This window comes from Palaemon carinicauda, chromosome 2 (assembly GCF_036898095.1).
Source record: "Palaemon carinicauda isolate YSFRI2023 chromosome 2, ASM3689809v2, whole genome shotgun sequence".
In the NCBI taxonomy this organism is placed as follows: domain Eukaryota; kingdom Metazoa; phylum Arthropoda; class Malacostraca; order Decapoda; family Palaemonidae; genus Palaemon; species Palaemon carinicauda.
The window spans coordinates 152,663,990-152,683,202 of NC_090726.1; the positions used below are offsets into that span (position 1 = coordinate 152,663,990).

General features: G+C 43.3%; 1 protein-coding gene across 2 annotated transcripts in view; it reads left to right on the top strand.

The window, feature by feature from the left end:
• Positions 1-19,213, top strand: part of LOC137628038 (PSME3-interacting protein) — a 135,415-nt gene that overhangs the window by 48,351 nt on the left and 67,851 nt on the right. The window contains exons 3-4 of one of the 2 annotated variants that reach the window (XM_068359394.1): positions 9,946-10,140; positions 14,899-15,024. In XM_068359394.1, the coding sequence (XP_068215495.1) occupies positions 9,947-10,140; positions 14,899-15,024 (320 nt within the window). In that variant the 5' untranslated portion in view covers position 9,946. The remainder of the gene's footprint in view (positions 1-9,945; positions 10,141-14,898; positions 15,025-19,213) is intronic. The other variant, XM_068359395.1, reaches the window with a different exon arrangement.

A 19,213-nucleotide genomic window follows, 5' to 3' on the forward strand; every position in this document is an offset into this window, starting at 1 on the left:
TCATACAACCACACGCCAACATCTTTCAGAAAGCCGTGGCTTCGCTTCGGCTTCACGCCTGGAGACTATCCAGCATCTCCTCACTGAGAGAGGATTTTAGCAACAACTTGCGAATAGGATGTCTGGACACCTGCGCAGGTCATCCGCAGGGGTCTACCAGGCGAAGTGGCGAGTCTTCTGTGGTTGGTGTTGTGGAAGGGGTATCTCTCCACCACTATTCCAGCAATAGTGGAGTTCTTCGTGTATTTGCGGGAGGAAATGCGCCTTTCAGTCTCGGCAGTGAAAGGCTATCGCTCAGCCTTAAGTCTAGCCTTCAGGCTCAAAGGAGTGGACATTTCTTCCTCGCTGGAACTTTCCCTACTCATATGGAGTTATGAACTTACCTGCCCCCAATCGGAAGTGAGACCTCTTCCATGGAACGTGGTTCGAGTTCTCAGGTCTCTTAAGAGACCTCCCTTCAAACCATTACGCCAGGCTTCAGATCGCCACCTTACCTGGAAGACGGTGTTCCTGCTAGCTTTGGCCTCGGCCAAGCGAGTCAGCGAACTTCATGGTCTCTCATACGACATCGCCCATTCAAGGGGATGGGGGGAGGTAACTTTCAGGTTCGTCCCTGAGTTTGTTGCCAAGACTCAGAATCCGGGAGTGCCGGACCCTAGGTTCGACTCTTTCCAGGATTCGAGTCTTTATTCTGTAACAGATGACCCAGACCATCTCCTACTGTGCCCAGTAAGGAGTCTGAGGCTTTATCTTAAGAGAACGGCTGCAGTTCATCCCCAGGTGCAAGCTTTGTTTTTTTGAGCACTGGGAAGACAAAGAGGAGGGTCACCAAGAATACCATCTCGGCCTGGATTCGCAAGGTAATACACCTATCCTTGAATCCTGACCCTCCTCCGTCACATCGCCCTAGAGCACATGATGTCAGGGTCGTAGCTATGTCCCTGGCCTTCAAGAAGAACTATTCAGTGACGCAGGTCCTGCAAGACGTGACATAGGAGACTCGATACGTTTTCTATCGGCCCTGTGGTGGCTGCACAACAGCTGGTCTAAACCTCAGGCTCCTTAATGGACAAGTAGCAGAAGGTTGAGGGCATTGTTACCCGGTCTTAGTCTGCATGAATGAAAAGGTTTGTCTGGCCCTTATTCTTTTCTTCATCTTCCCCTCTCTTGGGGAAAGCAGCATCCTGGGTTCTCTGCATAGCTGACCTCAAACCACTGCAGGTAAACCATGCTTCCTTGTGTTCCTAGTATCAAGTTAATACTGTCACGTGTCCATACCCTGGCGAGGTGGTATTGGGAGAGTCCTAGCCTTGAGTTCCATCTAAAGAACTCCAGGTCAACTTCCTAGGACTTGTCACATTGCATTCCTTCACACACAGCTTATGTAGGCCGCAGCACTTGCACAGCAAGATGCTAGCAAGGTGTAGGGACTCCTTATTACTGAGTACTGACACACTGAAATATTGAGTCCCCAGGCAAAAGCCAAAGCCAGTAATGGCCGGGACTTACCACCCTTCCTAAGGGGTGAGTCACCCATATTAAAAAGCGTGGTTTGTATTTCAGTTACGGAACAAATGACAAATTCGGAGATAATTTGTATTTTTCCTAACTATACAAACCTTAGCTATTTAATCAAACTTGCCCACCAGCCCTGTCCCCCGTGAAAGTCCTACCTCTAAGCAAAGTGAGCTAAATCACAGGTGTGTGGGGGGGGGGTTAGCGGTAGGGTAGTAAACCCTCGTTAAAAATCTAATGGCTCGTCATTTCAGCTACGCCGAAAGTAATTACCCATATTAAATAGCTAAGGTTTCTATAGTTAGGAAAAATACAAATTATCTCTGAATTTGTCATTTTGGAATTTCAAAACAAAAAGAATCAAATAGGTTAGTTTTTCCGACACAGATAGAAACCTTCGCTATTTATTGGGGTATTACTTTCGGCGCAGCTGAAAGACGAGCCATGATAATTTTAGTGAGGGATAACTACCCCATCCGCTAGTTAGCGGGTGGGGGGTGGGGTAGACTGGCTACCCCGCTCACTCACACCTCTCGGTTGAGTAACCACTTTACTTTTTGGCTCGGTAGAGGACGGACATGCTGCCCTTCTCTCCCGCAAAGACTGGCCGTGATGTTTTTCATTTATTTTTTTATTTTTATTTTTGGTTTTCTTGTGCATTTTCATTTTTCTTACATATATATGAGTATATATATGTATAATTGGAAATATACGTTGTTAGATACGTGTTGTTGACTTCGTATCCAACTGCCTCCGCCGTAAAGGTGTTGTCATTCGGCAGGTTCTGAACACTGCCGTGTGTTTGTTTCATTACAGAATTAAAGTTTATAACAGTTCAGCTCCCTTTCGAGGAATTATCTTACAAGGAATGTGACTTATTCCCCAAATAGTGTATTTTGTGCAACAGAGCATGAATTGTAATTGATAACAACTTCCTTTTTTTTCACAGGTAACAGCGACGTAGAACATATGTGGTAACTCGTGAGCTACCCTCATTACGAGGTAGCATTCGCTGTCAACCTTCAACTTGATGTTCCTCCTTCGAGGGGAGCTTCTCTCTCGCGAGAGAGAGAGAGAGAGAGAGAGAGAGAGAGAGAGAGAGAGAGAGAGAGAGAGAGAGAGAGAGAGAGAGAGAGAGAGTGATATTTGTTTACGCCTATGCTTTTTTCCCATAGAGCTGGGATAAAGCTTTACTTAGGCTATGTCCTCTTGCGGGAGGACTTCTCTCTCGTTCGCGAGAGACTTTTTACGCCTACGCTTTTTTCCCATAGAGCTGGGAGAAAGCTTGCCTTAGGCGATGTCCTCCTTCGGGAGGACTTCTCTCTCGTTCGCGGGAGAGAGTTTCTTACGCCTACACTTTTTTCCCATAGAGCTGGGAGAAAGCGTGTTTTAGGCGATGTCCTTCTTCGGTAGGACTTCACTCTCGTTTGCGAGAGAGAGATTATCAAGCCTACGCTTTTTTCCCATAGAGCTGGGAAAAAGCTTGTCTTTGGCGATGTCCTCCTTTGGGAGGACTTCTCCCTCGTTCATGAGAGAGATTTTTTACGCCTACGCTTTATTCCCATAGAGCTGGGAGAAAGCTTGTCTTAGGCGATCTCCTTCGGGAGAACTTCCCTCTCGTTCGCTAGAAATAACTTGTAGGAGCTTGCTGATCCACCAGAGGCGGTGGCAGAGCTTTCTCCGAAGCAGGTTATCCCTTCTGGGGAACGAGTCTCTCGTCCTCGAGTGAAGACCGCTTCTGGGCATCTGCTGTCCCCCGTTATGCTTATGGTTCTCCTTTAGGGGCGGAGCGAGAGCCTTCTCTTAAGCGATATTCTCCTTCGGGAGAACAAACCTCTTATGCGGTTGTGTAATCTTGAACCCGCTGGCTCTCCTTGATCCTTCGGGGTCTCGTTCGATCACCCTTTGGGCTGGCGTGATCGTTGAGTCTTTGGGGTCTCGTCATGTTGATCCTGCTGGTTCTCATGACAGTAGGAGTCCTTCGGGATTCCGCTCGAAACCTTCGGGTTTCAGTTACGTTGAACCTTCGGGCTCTCGTAAGGATGGTAACGTTGAGCCTTTGGGAACTTGTGCCATCAATCACGCTGATCTCGGTTCCTCGTTACGCTGATCCTTCGGGGTCTCGTAACATTAGTTATGCAGAACCCTTGGGCTCTCGTAACTTTAGTCACTCTGACGCTTCGGTGTTTTGTGACAGGGAAACTTCGGTTTCTCGTTGCGCTAACCCTTCGGGGTCTCGTAATATTAGTTACGCTGAACCCTTGGGCTCTCGTAACTTTAGTCACTCTAACACTCCGGTGTATTGTGACAGGGAAACTGCGGTTTTTCGTTAAGCTGACCCTTCGGGGTCGCCTAACTTTAGTTGCGTTGAACCCTAGGGCTCTCCTAACTTTAGTCACTGACACTTAGGTGGTTTGTGACAGGGAAACTTCGGTTTTTCATTAAGCTGACTCTTCAGGGTCTCCTAACACTAGTTACGTTGAACCCTCAGGCTCACATAACTTTAGTCTCTGACACATCGGTGTTTTGTGACAGGGAAACTTCGGTTTCCCGTTACGCTGACCCTTCGGGGTCTCGTAACATTAGTTACGCAGAACCCTTGGGCTCTCATAACTTTAGTCACTCCACCACTTCGGTGTTTAGTGACAGGAAAACTTCTGTTTCTCGTTTGCGCTGACCCTTCGGGGTCTCACAACGCAATTCAGGCTGAACCTTTGAGTTCTCATGACCATAGCGACCGGTTTGGCGTGCATGACCAAATTGGCGCGCACGACCGGATTAGCGTGCACAACCAAGTTGGCGCGCACGACCAAATTGGCGCGCACGTCCAATTTGGCGCGTAGGACCAAATTGGCGCTCACGGCCGATGGGGTGCGCTTGACCAAGTTGGCGCGCGCACGACCATTTTGGCGTGCACGCACGACCATATTGGCGGGCGAGCACGACCATTTTGGCGCACACGATCGAATTGGAGTGCACGACCATAATGTCGCGCACACACGACCAACTTAGCGCGCACGAACGAGGTGCACGCAATCAATTGAAGTGCGCGAACAACTCATATGACAGAGTTTTTCGGACTCTCGTTACGCGAAGTGTTCACGAGTGCACGAATGTTTTACTCTCATGACAGAGTTTTCGAACTCTCGTCCCGTGAATTGTTCGCGCGCGCGCCCATCATCATCAAGAGTTTTACTCTGATGGCAGATGGATGCCTGCTGCCTAATGGTTACGAATCTCTTCAGGTAACTATGACATAGTCCCTTTGGGTCCTGGTCACGTAAGGCAATTCCTGAAAATTCCATCAGGAATCAGCGACAGAGTTCCTACGGGTTCTCGGCACAACATCCCTTTAAGGTCGTGAGAAAGGAATTCACAAATAGATTCTGAACCCCTAGGTTCTCATCCGAATCCCTGTTTCCGTGATCCAGAGTTTTCTGAAAACTCTATGGTCGACCTTCCCCCCTCTACGGGATGGGTCTTCCAAAGGTGTGACTTGATACGTCACTCTACACTCCCAACTGATTACTATATCAGCTAGTCTGGTTTCGCCAGCACTGATCCTTTCGTTTTCGAACGAACCACCATCATCTTCCCACTTCGAGTGGTTTACAGTGATCCCTCGCTACTTCGCGGTTCGACCATCGCGGATTTTTTTCATAACACATGTATATATGTACATATATCGCGGATTTTCCGGAAATTTCGAAAATACCGCGATGTGACCGATGGTGCGAAATTGGAGAAAGTAAGGGAAATTGAATCATGATTGATTTTCAATATACAGTAAATGAAACTTTGAGGAGCAACAAAGATATCATTTGTTAGAGAGATAGAGAGAGGTAAGGAATGGGAGGTAGTGAAAAGTAGCCCACAGAGAGAGAGAGAGAGAGAGAGAGAGAGAGAGAGAGAGAGAGAGAGAGAGAGGTGTGTGTGTGTGTGTGTGTGTGTGTTGTTTTAAATGTAATAAACAAAACAATTTGATAGGTTATAACACATTGGTGCTTATGTAATATCAACTATATACTGTAGACGGTTTGAATAAGTTAAGAAATGGTATAAACGATACTTTGTTAGTGTATTCGTACACTCTCAAGAGCGGCAGCTAGACGTCAGCTGATCTAATCACAGCCAAAAGTAAAACAAAAAGAAGTCAACAATACTCGATTTTTAAAACACACCCGACATTTAAAAACAAAAGTACATGCTTTCTTAATGTGCAATTAACTATTTAAAGAGTAGCAATTTTCTAGAATAAAATGATGTTTCCCAAAAAATAGTGGTTTGCTGATGAAATCGGATGCCGTATTTTTAGCAACGATTGAAATGGATGTAAACTCAGCATAATTTTTTCGTTTCGTATTTAATTGACACTAAGAAAACTAATTTTAGTTTCTTCATCTATGTGTAAGTATTGTATAACACGAAGAGAGAGAGAGAGAGAGAGAGAATGAATCAGCTGTTGTAATCGAATGCCGTGTTTTTGTTTCGTGAGAATTTCATCCCCACGACTAACAACAACATACTGTACTGAACTTTACAGTATTATACAGACTACTGTAATATGATAAAGTAAAATATTTGTGATAACCTATTTTGTATGAAATGGGGCTATTTTTTTGTTTAAAATTTACAATTACGTACGTAAAACAACTCTCTCTCTCTCTCTCTCTCTCTCTCTCTCTCTCTCTCTCTCTCTCTCTCTCTCTCTCTCTCTCTCTCTCTCTCTCTCTCTCTCGTAAATTGTTTTCCCGCTTTGCTACGTATGTATGATTTTATATAGATACGGTAAATAATATTTGTAATAACGTATTTTCTAAAAGCTTTTACTGTAATATCATTATTTATCACTTTCATCATGCGCGTTAAATGCCTTCGTTTGTTTATTACGATCGAAGATGGAGCGTACTTTATGACGCCGCCGTTTCTGGCGGCGTCATAAAGAAAAACATTTCATTTGGAAGTCCTAAGAAAAATTAAGTAAAACATTGGTAATAACAAAATCAACATACTGTATAATCAATATAATCGATGCAAAAACTAACCTATACACAGATGTGTACACTAAATGCGTTTGTTTCTTCATTATGATCAGAGATAAACGTAAACAAAACATTGGTTGCCATTTTTTATCGTGCTTTTTGGCGTGTTTAGGAAACGCATGATATAAAATCGCCTTTAATATTTGTGCCTGTTTTAGTTTAGGGTACTGTAGTACATGCATTAAGTGTTCTGTACATTAAAGGGTAGTTTGTTAACAGTACTACGTACAAGGGAAGGTTTTAAAAGTCTGAATATACATGTTAAATAAATACGTAAATATGGTGTCACTACTTCGCGGATTTTCACCCATCGCGGGCGGGTCTGGAACCTATCTACCGCGATAAACGAGGGATCACTGTATATAAAAAATAGGAGGGACGCTACTTTGCGGTTTTTCACTTATCGTGGTCGGTTCTGGTCCCCATTAACCGCAATAGGTGAGGGATTACTGTACTGTAGTTGATTGCGTTTGGTAGTTACCGACTGGTCTCTTGTCCGGAAGGCGATCTCTATTGAGATTCTCTGTAGTAACATAGCAGTACTGGCTACCTGGTTCACCGTTCTGTATCATTCTTACTCGGCCAACCCCATTAGATTGGTGGCAGTTATAGGGAGGACAGGATCCCCCCCCCCCCCCCTTTCATAGCAGAAACATGGAAGCAGTAACACATCTTGACATCATCTCGAGATGTTTTTCTTGCTATGCAATCTCCCAACCCCTTTGGACTATCCGTAGATGGTGGATGGCAGACGAGAACCTCCGCAAAGAGTCCAATCTATTCGTCCCCCCTCTAGAACTGATGCTCTCTTCGGATACATCAAAAGGTGTGGGGGCCCCATGTGCCACACCAATTCATCTTCCGTTGAGCCGAATTAGAAAGGTAACAGCATATAACTCTCTTAGAGAACCATCTAGCAGTAGAAATGCTCAAATGCACAGAGGACACGCAGGTGCTCCCATCCGCTCTTGTCACCAGGAATGTGCTTGCAGACAATCTGAGCAGGTCCACTCAGATGATGGGCTCCTAGTGTCTTTGAATCATCTTGTAACCAACAAAGTCTTAACTTTGTGGTGTCCCCCTACTGTAGTCCTGCTCGCAACGGCTTTGAACTTCAGGCTTCCGCTCGACTGTTCCCCAGTCCCAGACCCCCAGGCTCTCAAGCAAGATGTATTCCAAGAACGGTGGGACAGCTTAGAAGTGTACGCTTTTCCCCCTTATGGTCTGGTGAGAAAGTTCTCAACCAAGTCAGACTAAGCAAGAACTGATCAATGACTCCAATAGCTTTGCTATGGCATCATGCAGAATAGTTCCCTGACCTTCTGCAGCTCCCGACGGAGCTTCCGAGGGAACATTCTCTATGACACGATCTGAAACAGCCACATGCCAACACTTTCCACAAAGCCGTAGCTTCACTTTGACTTCACACCTAGAAACTGTCCAACTCCTCCTCTTTCAGAGAGGCCTTTCGCAACAAGTTGCAGAAATGATGTCTAGACACCTTAGAAGCTTTTCAGCGTATCTTCCAGGCAAAGTGTTCGGTCCTTTGCGACTGATGTCATGGAGGGGGGATCTATCCCCTCGATGCCTCATCTCACAAAGTTTTGAGATGACCTGCCCCGTCAGAACTTAACCTCCTCCTGGGAATGCAGTTCAGGTCCTTCAGTCTCTGAAGGCCCCTCTCTACGAACCTTTATGCCAGGCAACAGATTGCTTCCTTAAATGGAAGACGGCTTTACACTCACTTTGGCTTCGGCCAAGAGAGTTAGTGAGTTGTATGATCTATCTTCTGATGTCTCCTACTCTAGGAGATGGAGAGAAGTAATTCTCAGCTGCATCCCCGAGTTGATTGCCAAGACTCAAAATCCGAGTGTGCTGTACCCTAAGTTCAGCCCATTCTGAGTAGAGTGTCTTCGTTCTGTAACCGAAGACCCAATCCAACTCTGGTTTTGCCCAATGAGGAGTCTGAGGCGTTACCTTAAGAGAACAACAGCAGCTTGTTCCGTGTGTCAACACTGTTGGCCAGCACGGGGAATGTCAAGGAGGGTCACAAGGATTTCCTTTCCCTCTTGGATTGGAAGGCAATTGGTTTTGCTCTCAATCCAGGCCTTCCTCCATCCTAATGACCCAGAGCTCATAATGCTAGTGGCGTTGCAACGTCCCTGGCGTTCAAGAAACTATTCTGTGGCGCAGGTACTGCCAGCGGGCGTGTGGAAGTGTCAGTTGACCTTCACAGCCCACTACCTGCAGGATGTAACCCACATGAACATGGAAACCTTTTCCATTGGTTCTCTGGTGGTCCCACAATAAATAGTCTAAAATCACTTCAAGCTCCTTGATGGACAAGTAGCAGAGGGTTGAGGGCTAAGGTTACCTGGGTTAGTCTGGGGTGAATGAGTAAGAATGACTGGTTCCTTTTTTCATTTCACCTTCTCTCCTCTGGGGAAAAGAGCTCCGCAAGCCTCGGCATAGCTGACCTCACCTCTCCTCACCTCACTGCAGTTAAGACTCATTTCCTTTGTGCCTCCTAAGGATAAAATAATACTTTGTTACATCCCCAATACCTTGCTGAGGGAGGATTTTGGGTAAGTTTTAAGAACTGTAGGTCTTGTACTCGAGTTCCTATGTTAAAGACAAGCCAGACTGCTAGTTTCATTCACACACAAGCTTCTGCGGCCGTTATCAGTGCATTACCGCATATCGCCACTTGATTTTAGCGAGGGTAGGGTTCCATCTACTTTCGATCACTGATCGAAATAATGAGAACCCCGGGGCATGACCAAGGCCAATTGGTAAGAACTTCCTCCTTCCTAAGAGTAAGGAAGGGTTTGTATTTACGCCGGAACAAATAACAAATCTGGAAGTAATTTGTAATTTTCCTAGCATACAAACCTGGAGCTATTTATACAAATTGGCCCGCTATCCTGTCCTCCAAGGAGTCCTGCCAGAAAGTAAAGTGGTTACTCAGCCAAGAGGTGTGAGTGAGGGGTAGCCAGTCTACCGCACCCCCACCCGCTAACTAGCGGATTGGGTAGTTATCCCTCACTAAAATTATCATGGTTCGTCTTTCAGCTAAGCCGAAAGTAATACCCCTATAAATAGCTTCAGGTTTGTATGCTAGGAAAATACAAATTACTTCCAAATTTGTTATATTGCAGGAAATCTTTCATGTTTTTGTATTAAAGTTACCAAGTTAATATATTCCATATCCAATACTGTATTTTCTCCAATTCCTTCATTTGTCTAGTACAGTATGGCGTAAAACGTTATTGTATTGTGGAAGCTAGCTGCCTAAGTTTTCTACTATTGCTTAATATTTTGAATTATGCTTCTTTAATAGATATCAACTTTCATTGTCATCTGAAATAAATGTTTACTTTTCATGCAGGATGAGTAGTGGCTTCATTAGTGAAAAGGATGTTGCAGAACGTCGGAGAGTGAGACAAGAAAATTGGGAAAAAAATCGGAAAGAAGATGATCCATTGGAAGCTCCTGAAGAAGCACCTCCAGATAATCGTTCTTTGTATGATCGTCTCCAAGAACAGCGCCAGAAAAAACAAGAAGAATATGATGAGGCTCATAAGTATGTCTTAGGATATATTGTAATGTCCATACCTTTTTATTTTATTATATACTATAGTGATGTTAGTGAAAGCTGCCTTTCAATATCAGTGTTGTGTATTTTTTAAAAAGCATCTAAATAACTCATGTTCTGACAAGAATGCAAACCTGTAAAATTGTCCATAAATATTTTTAGAATGATAGGTAACAAATATACTTGCAAAGGTAGAAAATCTGTGAATAGATACTACAGTACTCCTTTGCCATATTATTATTATGTTTTTATAAGCTAGACTATAACCCTAGTTGGAAAAGCAAGATGCTATAAGCCCAAGGGCTCCAACAGGGAAAAATAGCCCAGTGAAAAAAGGAAACAAGGAAATGAATAAACTACAAGAGAAGAATAAACAATCAAAATAAAAAATTCAAGAACAGTGACAATATTAAATTAGATCCTTCACATATAAAACTATATAAACTTCAAAAAACAAAGGGAAGAGAATTATGATAGAACAGTATGCCCGAGGTTACCCCCAAGCAAGAGAACTCAAATCCAAGAGAGTGGAAGGCCATGGTACAGAGGCTATTGCACTTCCCAAGACCGGAGAACAATGGTTTGGTTTTGGAGTTGTCCTCCTAGAAGAGCTGCTTACTATACCATAGCTAAAGAGCCTTTTCTCTCTTTACCAAGAGGAAAGTAGCCACTGAACAATTACAAAGCAGTAGTTAACCCCTTGAGCAAAGAATTGTTTGGTAATCTCAGTGTTGTCAAGAAAGGAGAATGTGGTAAGAATAGGCCAGACTATTCGGTGTATGTGTAGGCAAAGACAAAATGAGCCATAATCAGAGAGAGGGATCAAATGTTTTATTGTCGGGCCAGTCAAAGGACTCAATAACTCAATAGTAGTAGTATCTCAATGGGTGGCTGATGCTTTGGCCAACCTATTGCCTATTGTGGTTCACCTGTCGCAGTACATTGCAGATTGATAGAAATATATGCACATCTGTTTTGTGGAGTTGTCTTTATATTTCTGGTCTCTGAGAGCAGATAACTTTTATATTTTTCATTTGTTCCGACACAAATACAAACATTTGTTCTTTACAATAGCAGATAGAAAATAGAGCAAACTGGAACACAGCCATAAAAACATTTGATGAGGGGTCGACAACCGGTGGATAGTGGGGAAGCACTCTCCCCTCCCCCTCTCACTCACAACAACCCCATTTTGTTGATTTTAGCTGAGTGTCGGGAGTTGTAATCCTCCCAGTGGGAGTGGTGTGGCAGGAGGAGAAAGAAGTCTAAAATGGCTTCTTCGCCTTTAGTGTCTTCCTTGAAGTCCAAGAAATCCTGAGAACATCCTCCCTATCCTGGCACACTCCATGCAGTCTCTTCTCATTCAACCTCCTCAGGCGGTCGATCGAACAAGAGCAGTCACCCGTTAACCCTCGGACAACCTTCGGTCCAAGGAGCTCAACTTGTCTCCCATAGCGAGACAGCGAAACCTTCCTCCCTTTGGGTTTTGTAGTTCAAGACACCTTGCATCTGCTCTCGCCTTCACTGGGTCTTACAGGTTCCCCATCAAAAAACAGGCTTCTGCAGGTGTTGGTTTTTGGGCAGCAGGACAGTTCTTCTGTTCCTGCCAGGGGTGGCTTTGGCCCTTTCTCCTTTAGAGCTGACAGAAGAGTCCCTTCCGTTCGGTCTCTTGCCCCCTGGACCTTCATCGGCGGTAGCAGATCCTCTCCCACCTCTCACCAGAGGATCTTCCAGGTAGCACTTTGGCAAGTGTTGCCTCAACATGCTGACCCTTCTGGTTGACCATGCTCGTCGTGCTTGCTCAGCAAGAGGATAAGCTTGCTTGTTCTCCCTGGGGTAGCGGTCAGTCGAGCATTCCCCCAGTGTTCGTTCGCTGAGCAGGCTCACCATGAGGACTGGCTTGCCTTCTCCCTCAGGATTGTTACTCAGATGACTGTTCCCACAGTGCGGTGAGGTCTCGAGCTATGCTTGCTCAGCAAGAATAAGGTCTTGACCATCACCCTTCCAAGCATGCCAACCCTTCGAGGACCTTTTGCAGGCTTTCTCGCAAGCTCAAGAGGTTGCCACTAACTGGCTTTAACTCCTTTTACCTAGGTCGCATACAAGCACCAGGGCAACATCTTGCCCAAGCGTTATATAGCTTTTCGGAGCCAAGCTCTGCGAAGCTCACCGTGGTTTAGAATGCTTCAGGCTCTTTGATGGACAAGTACCAGATGGCCAAGGTCATAGATTACCTGGAATTAGTCTGAGATGAATGTGTAAGAATGACTGGCTCGTTCTTTCTTTTATCGCCCCCTCTTGGGGAACAGCACCAGGAGTCCTCTGCACGCTGGCCTCACCTATCTGCAGGTAATAACAATTTCCCTTGTGTGTAACCTAGTATAGATTTAATACTTGTCTACTTCCCCGATACTCCCTTCTAGGTGGGTATTGGGAAACGTCTATGTTTGATATCAACAGAACTATTTATCTTGAAATATTCTTACTTACCCAGTCACATTGTTAGTTTTTCACACGCACACAGGTTGCTTAGGCCGCTATCGTTGCATTGCACGAAGTTTTTAGTGAGTGTCAGGGATTTCCCAGTTAGGTTAAGCCTGTATGTGAAAACCCAGGGTCATTGGCCAAGCCAGTGGTTGGACTTCCACCCTCCTAATGGGTAAGTCATCCCTGATAAATAGCACAAGGTTTGTAGAGTGTCGGAACAAATGACAAATTTGGAAGTAATTTGTATTTTTCCCTGTAATGCAAACCTGTAGCTATTTATACAAATTGTCCCAGCATCACCTGTCCCCATATTAAGTCCTGCCTGCAATCAAAAGTTGCTCGGATTCACTAGCCTGTGAGTGAGAGGGGTAGCTGGCTACCCCCACTACCCATCACTTCCCCCCTACTAACTTGTGGTTTGGGTAGTTGCCACCTCACCTAAAGTCTTAATGGCTAGTCTTGCTGCTTTGGTTTTAAATGATAACGAATTGGTTGATATAGGGTTTTTAAGTAACCCCAAAATAACAATTTTAATGGAGCTCATTCTTGTTGGATGTCAGCTACTGTGTAAAGTGATACTGTTTATCTTGGGTTGAGTATGTTGTTACCATATGAATCTAATATCCTATTCTCTAATGAGTAAGATTAGGTTCTCCTGAACCTTTCCTAAAGTGAATTCAATAAGGTAAACTTTTTGGCACAGGTGTGTATTAGCCTCTGATATCAGATGCCAAGTTTTTTGGTAGATTAAAAAAGTTAATCTTCTGCTTGTAATCATGATTAGACGAAGAAACTGGTATTTCCAGGTGGAGATGGACCATCTATTTAATCAGTCTCACTATTAGCACAAATTGCATGATGTCACTGATTTATCTGGAATTGGGTTAACCAATTGTCATGCAACAAACCCTCACTCGATGACTAAGTCTCCATATGAAAAATGAAAGGATTATTCACATTTTTCAAGGTGAATTATATTTTTCAAGATATGCAAACCTAAAGTCTTTGATCATATCCGTACCACAGACCATCCTTGAATTTGCTCCTGTTTGACATATTAGTTGAATAAGTGGACAGTTCCAGGGTACTAAATTGCAGTGATCTAATCAGCGAAGCCAAATGATATGCATATAAAAGACTTCAGATTATTATACATGTATTTAGGATGAATGGTATTCTAAAATAATTGCTATACAGTAATACCTTGACATACGAGCATAATTCATTCCAGGACCGAGCTCGTATGTCGAATTACTCTTATCTCAAGTCAATTTTTCCCATATAGAATAACAGAAAAAATTTAATCCATTCCCTCTTAAAAACACCCAAGTTAATGATATAACAATGGAAAAACCATTTTTAATTGCTATATTATATAACATAAAGATACTTTACATGCACTCATGAAAATGATTACTGTGACCTGGAACAAAATGTGGTTTTATAATGGAGTTCCTACCTTTGAGACAGATGATAGAGGCTAATGGCGATATGTGCGGAGGGAGGGAGGAAGGGAAGGGAAGGAGAGAGAGTTGGATGGTACTGTATTTACTGTTTCTTACACATGGCATAACACTCAAACTTAAAATTAACTTAGCTTAATTTTTATAAACTTTTTATTCTTATTTACTTTTTATTTTATTTATTTTTTTTTTTTACTGTTTGTGGATTTTACATACTGTATCATTGAGGTACTTGGCTTGTAACGGCTGGCCAACGCACTCACGTGGACATCACGCTCGTATTTCTCGATGATTTCATGCTTCACCTCTATCGTTATCATGCGTTTTTTCTTCTTACTGCTGTTACCACTCCTTTTTTCAGGACCCATCACTTGTTATGAAGAATATTCACAAATATACAGTTAAAATCACGTAAATAATGCAAAGAAAATACAGGAGATGTGTACTAAAGTTGATGATCACGTGAAATGAACGAGTGATTTGGGCTTAAAGCACTCCCAAGCACTCGACCACTTAGCGTTAGCATATGTAAGTGTGGTCGTATCTCAATGCAAAAATTTTTTTGGCGGTTTGCTCGTATCTTGGAATGCTCATATGTCAAGGTATTACTGTACTGCATTTTGTAAAGTCATCCAAGAATCTTTTCAATTTTTATATCTTCTATGCTTCTAGTAACTATGATATACTGTATTTTTATATTACAAGTTTCATTTTGAAAAGAAATTAGTCACTTCCTTCAGTTTAAAGATCTCACAACAGCAGGTACCAAACTAATCAATTAATAAATAACACACAGATTTAAGAATATGGTAAGAGGTTTGGAAGATGATGAAGTGGACTTTCTAGAGCTTGTTGATCGAAGCAAATTGCAAGAGGAAAAAAGAGTTCGCACGGAAGAAAGTTCTGCTATGGCTGAATACAGGTTAGATGTTTATTTCTTTCATAAAGATAGAATGTTGGTACTCTATTTCCAAATTTGTCATGAGTGGGATTTAAGACCCACGACTTTAGATTTTCACAGATATTATATTTGAGAAAATAAACTCGCTACATGAATAGAAACCCTTGTCCTTTATTACTAGCATGTTTTTAGTTTGACTGTAAATCTGCTGCTAGAATTCTAAAGAGGAGTGTCGTTGGTAACTGGCGGGAGGTGGGGGAAATCCAGCCTCCTCGTCAGCGCATTGAGAGGTCACTTTGACTTCAGCCGCCGAGGTGTACAGACGTAATCTTAGTGCTCTTGCTTTTGCTGCTGTTTAACCTTTTTTTCTTCTTTCTCTTTTTTTTTTTTTTTTAGTGAAAGTGTGTTTGGTGATGGAGAAACCATGAACAGACATGCTTCCCTGCCCTGGAGTTGTTGGGGAGAAGTGCAGCATTCATTCTGGCAGGATTCTTGTGGTTCCCCATCTTTTATGCACCATTTGCAGAGGGCAGGATTTTTCTGTCTTCCCCATCTTTTATGCACCTCTTGCAGAGGGCAGGATTTTTCTGTCTTCCCCATCTTTTATGCACCTCTTGCAGAGGGCAGGATTTTTCTGTCTTCCCCCTTCAACAAGTATAGAAATTTTCCATCAGAGCAGTGGTTGGATTATGGGAAGAAGCCGAAATTGGATCGTTCGCATGTCAGGATGTCCCTCAAATTTGAGGAAGTCTGTTGGCACGGTAACTTCTGGTAATCTTACCTCTGACCCTTCTCTGTCTCCCTTCGCCAGGGTGATGGAGAAGAATGATGATGGTAGTGATATTACTCTCTGGCATGATAGGAAAGAAACAGTGGTATGGGCTTCTGCAAGTTAGCAGTGATATTTAAAACTTTTCTTAGTAAACCACCAGATTTTGTTCAGGATCCTGTAAATATGGCCATTAGGATACTTTTCCCTAACTTATGCCCGGGAGGTGACCCTCAATGCATAAATTGCTTCAAGCCCTTGGTAATAAGCCGAGATCTTCACCACCTGCCAAGCAGCAGAAAAAGTAGACGATTTAGACCCCCCCTCCTTGTCTATAGTCTTAGAACGACAGATCATGAAGATGCTGACAACGACGAATTCAAAGGGAAAGCAACCTCGTACCCTTTCCCCGAATAGTCCCAATGTATTCAACCTTTCCTTCTAGGGTGAATTATCCTGTAACCCTATTGCTCACGGAGGAATACAGTGTGAAATTTCAGGAGCGTGCACAACCATCTTGCTTTCCCCCACACCTTGGGCAGAGTTTGCCAACCCTTTGAACTCTCTTGCCCTCATTGAGGTCACCCTTGGAAAAAGACTTACATTCTCAATTTTGCTCATATCTACAGTTGTTTGCACCTTGACAGGCTCTGTCATCACATTCACCTTGACTGGTTTGATCATCGCACTCATCTTTTCAGGCACGTTCATTGCTTTCTCCAGAACACGAGCTACCATCATGCTCTCCCCTTTGCTCACAGAGAAGGTGCTTAATTGATCACGTACCTCAGTTTCATGAGTCGCACTCTCCAGGAAATGGGGAATGCGTTCAACTGTTACTGCAACATCATCAAGTTCAACATTGGATTTGCTACACTCAATCATCGCGATCACCTGTGTCCAACTACTCTTTACAAGCATTTGCATTCACCAATTTGCTGTCATAGACCGCGCTTACCGGACATGACACCACCACCTAAGTGATGGCAAAATATTTTGATAACAAAAACGATTTCTTGGCTATTCAAACGCATTCATCGTGTGAGTTCGGATCTCCGTAATGTATGCGCTCAAAATTAGGCACGGTTGCACCCAGAGGTGCCAACTCCTTGCTCTCTCAAAGATGTCCGAGGTCTCCAAGATATTCTTGCTTACTTTTTAACTTGTGCCGATCACGCTCACCTGGACTTGCACCCTTATCGGTTCACAGTCACGTGGCGCTCTCCCCTTCACACACCTGTATTTGAGAGCAATTGAGAGCAATATCATGATTACAAGTTCACTTTCAAAGACAGTGCTGAACTGTTAGCATCCACACATCGGTGCTTGTTAGATCAAGTGTGGGCACTCCAGCAGTAGAATAAGCTTCCCTTGGTCAATCATGCTCCATAATGCGAACATGTCTTGCGCGGTCACACACATCCCATGATACACGCTCCCTGGCACGTGAGCACTCACCATAGGGTATGCTCCCCTTTTTATGATATACTCTCTCTATGTGAGACGTGTTCTCCAGAGTACATGCGCCGTTCTGCCTTGGGACAATCTCCCTTTGTGCGCAATCACTTCCTTCAAAATAAACTCAAATGAGTCTGGGCATTCATCATAGGGAGCCCACCCTCCAACCTGGTCAAGCACAATTTTACGTGCTCATACCCCAATTGATGAGGTTATATATGTGGATATGGGGCTACCTAGTCCCCCTCATGCATGTTTGACCATTATATAAATCAATAATTCAAGAAGACTCTTATGCAAAAATGCACTAGTGTAAGCTCTCAAAGTCTCTGGTTCTTACAAATATTTCAATTCACCCATTCAGGACCATGAACCATGGGTCCACGCCTCCATCGAGGTAATACTCACTGAGGAGGAGTTATTACAAGAGGGATCTTCCCATAACAGGTAGTCAGTACAGGGACGTGATCACCGTGTATATCATGTTTCCCCACTGTCCTCCTCACAGAAGCTTTCTCCAAACCATCGGACAGAGTCAGTCCAAGAGATTTCCAATGGGATAGCATAAGCCCTTCAGATGTAATAGCCCAATCATATAAGAAGAATTCTGAACCTAGGGAAGGTCATAGGACTAACAAATTGGAAGGGGACAAGGTCACTATGAAAGACTCTCTCCTTGATGTGATGATGAATCGAGGGAGACAATGAACCTTACAGTTTCGATGAAGGACCCACACCTGTAGAAGCAGAAAAACTGAAAATGAATCTACCTCTGTGAAGGTCTTGGCCCTTATCAGGGAACAAAATAACCTAGGGGAAGCATTGAAATAATGAGGGAAAGGAGGCAAAACTCCTATTGACAGGCACTTCTGTTCCCCTCAGGGATCAAAACCTTCATTAGAGCTTTCTTGGTCAGATGTGGCCAAAGAAGCGATTGAAAGCATCAGTGACCAGATCTCTGGGCCTAAGAATTCTATTAGAGCAAGTAGGTCCTATAGGATCTTAGAAGCCCTCTCCAATCAAAGGAGGTTTTACATCCTCGTGGGATGGACCCTTTTCCCCTCCCAGTTGATGTGGGTATCACAACCCTTGTAATCTGAAGACATCAGGCATTGAGAGTACAATAATTTTTAAATATGAATCTGCAGTCATAGAAACCATCTCCATGGCCTGTCAACAAGCAACATCCTTCTTGGACCACTTGTTGGGCACTGTATCATACTTTGCTTTGCAAAACTTAAGTAATCCAGAGAATAAAAGGAAATTCATGGACTGTTTTATCAGGACCCAAAGTGGTTACCTTTTTTGCACATTCAGTCAGCCAACCAGTGGGCTAACTGTGTTGCAGATTTAGTTCCAAGTCAGGGTACTTGAATGCAGAGTCACAGTTATCCCAAATCTTAGGAAGTCATGTTACACAGAATTCTTAACTCATTACACTGCCCCAGTTAAACAGAGCCAGGTTGTTCTCACATCAAGAGGTTGACAAACCGGTGGAAAGGTGCAGAAAATTGAGTCAGAACTTCTTTCTCCATTGAACAGTAACCTTCCAAAGTTCCAGTGCGTTTCATCAAACCTCTAAGGCATCGGCTACATGTACGTAAAAGTCTCCCCCTAAGGGAGCCGTGTGGCCAGTGTCATTTTTTAAGGACAGGACTTTGACATTCATAGCACTTATTAAGATGACTTGGGACATTTCTAAATCACATATGATTTTCGCCTCGTAACTTTCTGTTTTGTAACACCCATGCAATTTATCCTGAAAATAAGCATTTTTTTCATTATATCTCCTCCCTTTATACATAATATTGAGACCTATGATTACTACCATATATAGACCGGATACAAACATCCTATCAAATGAAGAGTTTTTTCCTAAAAGTATATTTTTTTGCTAGATATAAATTTTTTTCATTATGGTAGAAAAATAAACCCTATAAATCAGGGGAAAAAAGGAACTAAAATTGGAAAAAATGGCATCAT